Source organism: Cynoglossus semilaevis, chromosome 4 (genome assembly GCF_000523025.1).
Source record: "Cynoglossus semilaevis isolate Cse_v1.0 chromosome 4, Cse_v1.0, whole genome shotgun sequence".
NCBI lineage: Eukaryota > Metazoa > Chordata > Actinopteri > Pleuronectiformes > Cynoglossidae > Cynoglossus > Cynoglossus semilaevis.
Window position 1 is genome coordinate 2,854,826 of NC_024310.1, and position 9,385 is coordinate 2,864,210.

A 9,385-nucleotide genomic window follows, 5' to 3' on the forward strand; every position below is an offset into this window, starting at 1 on the left:
GGGTGGGGAGTGAGGGGGGAGGGGGTGGAGGGGTGGGGGGGGGGGGGGGGCAGAGAGGGGGGGTTGTTATTGTGTGTGAGGAAGGAGACAGGTGTAGGTCACACAGGCGTTTACAGGCTGAAGGGGGAGAAACGGTCATTACACCCTAACCCACGGAGCGTTAGCTACAGCAGCTGCAGCCATCTTTACCACCACTGGGGGGCTCTTCTTACTGATGAATGGCTGCAATTAACTCTTATTGGCTGTGGCCTCGTTTGCTGCCAGCCAATGGCATCTCAGGAGGAAGGGGTAGAACCCTTCGGCACAGGTGAACTGTCTATCTGTCTCTTTGAAGAGCAAAGGGAAAAGTGCTGACTCGGCAACATTCCCCCCCCCTCCCCCCCGACAGAAAATAAAATAATAACCAAAAAAACGTGTAATTAGACCAGACTTTTTGCCTTTAAATGTGCCTAAAATACATTTACAAATGCAATGCAACATACGAATTTTTGGTACATTTACAAATGCAATGCAACATACGGCTTTTTACTCATCTTCTAACCCTTGACTTGTCAAGGCCTTACAGGAACAGGAGAAACGATAATGAGTAGATTTCCCATCATCTTTGGTCATAACGTTGTCTTTACAAAATATTTATCTCACTCGAGGAGGAGGAGAAACATCTTCCTCTGCTGCATTATTTTCTTGGAACTCTGACTTGAGAGCTGGCACAAGGAGCGCTGGAACGTCTCCAGGGAGAATTTGCATTTTTACCTGCAGCCCCCTTCGCATCGTCTCCAGAAAGTACGGCTAATGCAGTGCAGATATTAGAGCGACCGTAGCGATAAATCCAAATGAAAATGTAAAGTGAGCGGGAAACACGGCACGACTTTGGCACACGGACGAGCTCGGAATTGTAGGTGGACTTTGGTTTGGTCTGTGTTCCATCTGAAGGATGTGAGTGAGTGTTGGGGATGATTAGTGGCCCACTTTAGTTCTCACCGCTGCTCCGGTGCAGGGGAGAGCACAGGAAATGGCCCTCAAGATGACGACAACACCGTGGAGGATCTCCTTCTACCGTAGGAGGCGCAATCATCTTTGTTCAGAGAGGAGAGCTCGTCGTTTAATGAACGGCCGTGACGCGACCGCTTACGTCCGTTAGCGCTTGAATATTATGTAAAACATCACCCTCCACCTGCCCCCTCCCCTCCCCCAGAATGAGTTTAATGAATGGAGGGAACGCCGCGAGTCTGTTTGTGGTTCGGACTCGTTCAGCTGCTGGGACTGAGTGGCCCAGATACAATACTAACAGATGGAGGTGACGTACAACTCAGTGAAGAGGGGCCGAATCCTCACCTCCGCAGATCTATCAACTTCCTGTGACCTTCAGGAGGAGGAGCTGAAGGTGTAGCTGCAGTTAGCTGATGAAGAGCTTTGTCTCTCCACCACCAGCTGATGAAGATCAACTTTAATTCATTTAATGAACTTCACTGAAATATTGAATTAACAGTGGATGTGCTGCAACGGGCTGCCCCCTGGAGGCACCAAGTATGTAGGTCCTCAGGGAATCGAACCTAGGACATTCTGAGTAAGAGGCAGGTGTGCTAACCGCTACACTATGGTACCACGTGTAACTATTGATTGCTAATAAAAAAAAAATTACTACAGCCCTAATAAGGATATTCTCCTTACTAATAATTTGATTTTTTTTTGTCCAGTTAAATCTGAAATGTTAATATTTTCTCACTCAAAATCAATTAAAAAATGATAATTTAATAAAATAAAATAATTTCTAAAAATCGACTAATTGTGACCATAAACATACAGTTGAACCAATTAAGGTTAAAAAAAACAAAACAAACCCTTGAATAATTCACTCTGCGATGGCGTTTCCTCCGCTGCTCCCTGACTGACGGCACGTCAGAGACATTTATCTCAGGTCGGATTCCTGACTCCGGGGCCATTAACAGCCCTGACACCTGAACACAGATCAGTCCTCCCTGCGCTCTGCCCTAACACTCCGCTATATATAGTTTCCGTCCATGTTCAGAACGATAGTGCCATTCCTCAGTGCTCACCCCTGGGAGGAGGGGGAGGAGGGGGAGGGGGGAGGGGTGAGAGTGGCAGGCTGGAAAAGGCAGGCGGTGGAGGGTGAAAAGGTCAGGCGTTGAAGGGATGCTGTAAAAGCAGCAGGTGTCCTCTGTGAGTGCAGACATGACGAGGTGTGTGAAGGAGAGAGAGACGTCTGTGGTATAGAAACATCTTCCTGTGAATGTTGTTGTGTCAAAGCCCACTCCCAGCTTCTGTCTGTCTGCTGGTTCTGGGGGGACTGTGGAGGACCAGGGTGGTCTTCGAAGACATCTGTCCTCTACAGATACAGGACAGATGTCTTGAGAATAAACGCTTTCTACATTCATAATCAATATAGAAAAATACAAAAAAAAAAAAAAAAAAAAAAAACCAAAAAATTAAACCTTAGATTTGTCTCACCAACTGACAAAAATATAATGATAAACTTATTAGAGGCGTCGGAGAGACTTCTTGAATTTTTTTATTTGATTTTTTTTTTATTTCACAGCCTCCACAGATGCATGCTGGGTGAGAAGATATTCTGAGCTGAAGGTGCTTCATGAAACAGAAAGTCTTTACTGCAGAACGGCAATATATGTATATCGACTGTGTATGAGAGCAACAATAAGTGGATAGATATGTATATATATGTATATGTATATACAACATATATATGTTTATATATAAAATGTATATATGTTTATATATATATGTATATATGTTTATATATGTTGTATATACATATTTGTATATACAACATATATAAACATATATGTGTTGTATATATAAACATATGTGCATTTTATATACATATATATACATATATATACAACATATATGTAAACATACTCAGTTTATCCATTTGAGCACACTTACAATTATCTGGGTTTTTTTTTTATGTTTTGTTTTTTTTTTTTTCTTGCTGAGTGCTTCCTTAAATGCCTTTGCTCCACACGCTCCACCTTAGATGAATGTTTCCTCCTTCAAGGCAGAGCTGCTGGTTAATACCACGGCCATGTGTGTAAGTAATAGGTTTTGCAGAATCCCATTAATGGTGGGACTCTGTGGTGGAGATAAAAATGTCGGCGTTCACAGTGAGGGCTACGGCAGGAGGTTAGTTCAGAGCAAACGGCACTAAAATAGAATAAAAATAAATAACAGGGAGGTGATAAGTTTACTGTCTGGTTGTGATGATGGGTTAACCCTGTTAGGAATATTTGAATCACTACTTTATTTTATTTTATTTTGTCCAAACAGGAAATGTGTTTGTGGTGAGCCTGGCCTTCGCTGACCTGTTGGTGGCGTTTTACCCTTACCCTCTGGTGTTGTACGCTATCTTCCACGACGGTTGGTCACTGGGTGAGACGCAGTGCGAGGTGAGTATACAAACAAATACTTGTACACGGCTGAGTGCAGTTTTCAAAGAAGACCAAATATTTACATTGGAAAATAAATTTTAGGGAAGTTAGATTCCCTCATCTGCCACTAGGTCGAGCTGTTTCTCATCAGGAGAAATTTGTTGAGTTCTTTTTGTGGAATAATTTACACCACTGTTGTCTCTCTCTCTCTCTCTCTCTCTCTCAGATTAGTGGCTTCCTGATGGGACTGAGCGTCATCGGCTCCATCTTCAACATAACGGCCATCGCCATCAACCGCTACTGCTACATTTGCCACAGCTTCAGCTACGACAAGCTGTACAGCTACCGCAACACGCTGCTCCTGGTGGCCCTCATCTGGCTGCTCACTGTAATTGCAATAGTGCCCAACTTTTTCGTGGGCTCGCTGCAGTACGACCCACGTATATACTCGTGTACGTTTGCCCAGACGGTGAGCACGTCCTACACCATCACGGTGGTGGTCATCCATTTCTTTGTTCCCATCGCTGTGGTCACGTTCTGCTACCTGCGCATCTGGATCCTGGTCATCCAGGTGAGGCGGAGGGTCAAGACGGAGGTGAGCCGTCGCATCAAGCCCAGCGACCTGAGGAACTTCATCACCATGTTCGTGGTGTTCGTGCTGTTCGCGATATGCTGGGCACCGCTCAACTTAATCGGGCTAGCTGTGGCGATCGACCCCGCGTCAGTGGTGCCTCGCATCCCGGAGTGGCTCTTCGTGGTCAGCTACTTCATGGCTTACTTCAACAGTTGCCTTAATGCCGTCATCTATGGCCTCCTCAACCAGAACTTCCGGCGGGAGTACAAACGGATCGTGACGTCAGTGTGGATGCCACACCTCTTCTTTCAGGAGACGTCACGGGGGGGCACTGAGGGCATGAGGAGCAAACCTTCACCGGGACTCAATAACAACGAGCAGGCCAAGGGAGAAACTGTGTGACGGTGTTTTTACACTTTCTCTCCGGTGGTCGACGAGGATCAAACTCATATCTCAGCCATGCCAAAGCAATGAAGCCTAGATGTACACACAGTACACACAGTACACACAGTACACACAGTGCAGTGCTCAAACATGTTTTTACGAGCTCATTAAAGTATAATTCAGAGTCAGTGCCATCGTTCAGGGCGGAGGTAAGAAGAGGACAAACACAGTTTGGGTGTTGTCCACCAACACAGCCTCGTTTGTATTCAGTCACTCCACACATATTTGTTGACAAACCTCAACACACTTTTGTTTATCTTCCACCTTTGGCAACTATCTCTTCCAGCTATTACTTGACGCACCGTTATCCCGACTGTTAGCGTCTCCTTTTGTGTTAAACGTTGATATAATAAACTCAGAGATGAAGGGGCGTGGGGCTAAATTCAGTGGGAACTGGATGTTTCCGTAATCGTACACAGTTTTAAACACAGATATCGTCAGCCTTCATCGATTCTGTGTCCATTCCAGCCCTCAGTCCGACGGCAGCTAAAATAATTTCCTTTGAAAATAAATGTTACGGCCTAAAGGCTCAGGTAAAGTACAGGGTCAGTTCCAGGGTCACAAGGTCAGGTCACGTGAGAACCAGAGGTTATAACAGTCGGGCTGGGGTCGGGCTACACCATAAACAGTGTGGGGTAACTAAGCAGTAACGTGTGAAGGGATTACTCTGTTCCAAAGAGTTTGGTGGAGGAACGTCTACGATTCATTAATCCACCTCCAGATGGGGCTATCAATCCAAGTAAACAATTGTGATGCAAAGTCATAAAAACTACGACTACGGCTATGATGTTCACGTGAAAATGTGTCAGTTTAGCAATCTTCCAAAAACGCGCTCGATCTCCATCTGAATGTGAACAAAACGGGTATCGAGTGCACAGCGAATCCCCGATTAATTTAGTTGATATTTCATCGGATTAATCTTTATAAATTAACGCGTTCATTTCTACATTTGTTTGCTGCAACAAAAGCAGAGAACAGTTACGATTTCATTTCAGGAAGTTCTTCCTCAGGTACCGATTCCTCAGTGAAACCAAGAAGTAGCCTGAACTAGGCTACGATAAGGTTCTGTTGAAATGTTCTGAGTCAGCGTCAACAAAAACCCGCAAAACACCCCTACGTTTGTTAACCACTCGGACTTTAAAGGAAGAACCTGTTCCAGGACGGTGAAACTTCCGATCACTTCAAAGTTCTCAAGACAAAACCTTTAGGTCTTTGACAGGTTTCCTGTTGTTTCCTGTTGTTTCCTGTAGTTTCCTGTAGTTTCCTGTAGTTTCCTGTTGTTTCCTGTAGTTTCCTGTTTTCTCAGAGCACATCCTTTACCTTTGTTTTCACCAGTAGCGCCGCTAAGAGATTAATACGTTAGGCGTTTGACACTGTGGAGTCCATGAATGCATCACACTGTTCGTTCAGTATCATAACAGATTTATTTACCGTATCACTGATCAAAATCTGTTGTTGTATACTATGTTTCACGGTCACTTTCTTCTGGTGGACGTTCTTTGCTTTGTCAAGCGTGCCTGATTTACTGTCCAACGCCTCAGGGTGGAACCAAAAACAACAAACTGAAGAGACAGAAGGTTTTGTTATCAAACCCCGGACCCCGATAATTACCACTGTCTTCGTTTGCAAGAGGTCCAACTTCAACTTCAACATTGACATCGTGTTCCAAATGTAAATAGACCAGCATCCTCCGTCCTCCTAAAAAAAGACATTGTCAAGTGTTGCGCCCCCTGTATTTACCTCACAGCTCCAGGATCTGGAGGGGTCTTGGACAGTGTGCCCCTCAGTTTGGGGGCACTGGTGAAGCAGGGTACCTTCTGAACCTTTTTTAATTTTTTTAACGAAGACTATGATTGAAATATTCATTACGTTTTTTCACCACAGTTGCTGCATCGGCCGTCGGGGGCTGTTGACGGTCGAGGCGTGTCTGGTGTGTGGACTCTTTTTAACTGCTATTCTTTTGTTCCTCTTTGTGTTCAGCGACAGCCTCAGCAGTGTCTCAGTGTTGGCAGGATCTCAGTGGTAATTTCATCACCGGTAATGTCCTATTGAAACTCGAGAGTCATCAGCATAACGCTTTATAAATGACCTGTAATTATTGTCCTCCTCTTCTGGGTTCTATGAGCACTCCAAACACTTGACGCCACAGTTTTGAACTGAAGAGGTTTTATTTTAAAAATTGAACGCCCCTTCAACGATGGTGCGGTATTACCGGTAAGATACCGTTACTTGGTACAGAAAAGGTCGGGGACCTCTGCTCTAAGGCACTTCATCTTTAAAGTTAATTTCTCCTTTTTCGATTTGTTATTTATTCTGTTTGTAATGCCCAGTGAACACGAACTGGCCCAAGGTTCACATGACCCGCCTCCTTTACCTGGGTCGGTCATTCTTCCTTATGGCCGCAGGGGCTAACGTTAGCTGGCAGAGTTATATACAGTCCTGCTGTACCACATACATCAGCGATGATAGCCAAATAAATAGAATGCAATTTTATAGCACTCTTCCAGGCTCTCCGAGTCCCTTAAGGGTTTTATATCACACTTTAATGTCACCCATTCACACATTTAAACCGCCTATCATTCACGCGGCCGTTAAGGTGTCGACAGGGACAATTTGGAATCGGGCACATAGCTCAAGGACATGTTGCACTTTTTCAGCTGGAGAACTGAACGCCGAGCTTCCAGTTAGCAGCTGTAGACAGGAGTTATACCACGCTCCGCAGCACGGGGGGGATATCTGCAGCACTACAGTAGTTTAAAGGCAAAACTAAGTGGCCGTTGAGGACATGGGTTTGATATTGGTTTTTCTACCTCATTAGGTTAAGTGTTGCTGCAGGAGTGCTGCTGATGAAGAGCATTTATCTCAGCACCTTCTGTTTTCTACCATTCTTCAGGCAAGTTACGACTGCAATCGTAACGTCGATGCTGCCGACTTTCGTAGTCATCTTCCCTTTGTTGTTGTTTTTTTTTTTGGTTCAAATTAGCCTTTGGCACATCTTTCAGTCTTTCAGTTTGATTGGTCAGCTCCCGTGTACCATGTGCCATTTTGGGCTGTCCCTGATTATATCGTCTTGAAAAAAAAAACAACCTCATTAGATGAATGATTTGTCTCTTTATTTGTTTAAACCAGGGGTTTTTTTCTTCTTATTATTATGTATTTATATTTAATGAAATGTAATTTTCATAACATGAAGTGTTTGTTTTATTTTTTTATTTTCAAAATTCATCAGGCGGGCCACATTGAACACATTAGCGGGCCAGTTTTGGCCTGCGGGCCGTATGTTTGACACCCCAAGCTTAGTACGAAAGATCGTGATGGTGTTGGAGAAGCACAATGATCTGTGGACGCTGACAGAACGTTGTACTGGTGCAGTTTACAGTTTTGAATCTTAGTAACGTTTGATCTTAGTAACCATGACGACAACTTTCATTGTCTCTATGCATCTGGTTGTTTATACGACGAGCGGAGAGAGAACAGCCCGGTGAACCAGGTCTGTTGAAGTCTTGTGAAGAACTGTGTTTTTTTATTATCAGGTTTTATCTTAGTAAAAAAAAGAATCAGCAGCGACTGATTTCTGGGTTGGTGTGGTGTTAAAAAAAAAAAAATTAAAAAAAGCTGAAGAATGTGCATGAATCTGACGCCTCATGTGTAGAGGGCTCTTTTGTTATTACTGCCTTGTAAGTTTGTCCAATTATTTTTATAAAAAATGATGAAGCAGAAGCTTTGATGGTAAAAACTTGAATCTGTAAATGGAATAATGAAGAATAAAAATCAAAATAAATAAACATATTGGTAGTGAAAATGGGCACTAAGCAATTTTAAATATAAATTTGATGTTTTTGTTTACAAAACCTTTTGTAAAAAAAAAAAAAAATTCTGGTGGATTTTGTTTTTATTTATTTCCACTATCAGTAACAGCGAGCGTTAGCTAAAACTGCACTGTTACGTCGAGTAAACTACAGTCAGAAAAAAACAAAAACACGTAGTAAACCATTTGCCTTTCTACTTTTTGTGTTTTCCGTTATTCCTCCCATTTGTTTTTACATTTTTTAAGTTTTTTAAATTGACAAGTAATCTGTAACTAACATCCAGTTACTAGTTTACTTGGTATCCAAGGTCACTGCGACTGTCAGGTTAAGAATGTTAACGAAAAAGGAATTAAAACGATGCTAAGTTTAGTTCCGAGATCATCTGGACACGTTTACTGCGTCGTACTTTGTACTTTACTTTACTTTACGAGACGGTAAACGTCAAGAGACTTTGGATGAGTGGATTACGAATAAACATCTTTGTCCTCAATCCGTCTCCTCCGAGCAAAACGTCGTAGAAGTATCGCAGTTCATCCGTGAAAACGGTTCCAGTAAACTACGGGACTTTGTGTTTTTTTTACCTTTTTTTTTTTATTCACTTTGAAATCGAGCTGAAGTCAGCACTGCACGTTGTCTTTGACTGGTGTGTGTGTGTGTGTGTGTGTGTGTGTTATTACTGTATAATCAGGGTCAGCAGTGCAGCAGCCTGAAAATATCAGGGACTAAGTGCTAACGGCTGCTCAGCATTAATGAGCCACGTCTCCGTCACTGTTTCACTGGAAGCAGCTGACGTTGAGTACAAATACCTCATGACATCATGAATATTATAATTACTACACTTCTCATATTACACCGTGATATTTCATACACCAACACCTCGAACGAAACCTGGTCTTGTTTCTGATTAACCCTTGAACTGGTACCAGATATTTACAAATCAAATCCAAACATCAATGTAAAAAAAAAAACAAGAAAGAATCTCTATGTTGTGTTTTATGACCTGATCAATTGCTTAGTGGTCTTTTAAGTGCAAAGAAAAAAAAATTATAAAGTGTTCTAGTTATTGATGGATGTAATGTGATGGAGTTTTATTTTCTGTTTTGCTCTGTAAAAAAAAGAAAAAAATCAAATAAAATTATTTCATTTTTCAT

At 42.7% G+C, this 9,385-nt stretch overlaps 1 protein-coding gene across 1 annotated transcript in view; it reads left to right on the forward strand.

Annotated features, from left to right (window-relative positions):
* Window positions 1-6,561, forward strand: part of mtnr1ba (melatonin receptor type 1Ba) — a 17,910-nt gene extending 11,349 nt beyond the window's left edge. The window contains exons 2-3 of the mRNA XM_008308625.2: window positions 3,307-3,425; window positions 3,634-6,561. Of these exons, the coding sequence (XP_008306847.1) occupies window positions 3,307-3,425; window positions 3,634-4,383 (869 nt within the window). The 3' untranslated portion in view covers window positions 4,384-6,561. The remainder of the gene's footprint in view (window positions 1-3,306; window positions 3,426-3,633) is intronic.
* Window positions 6,562-9,385: the final 2,824 nt, after the last annotated feature.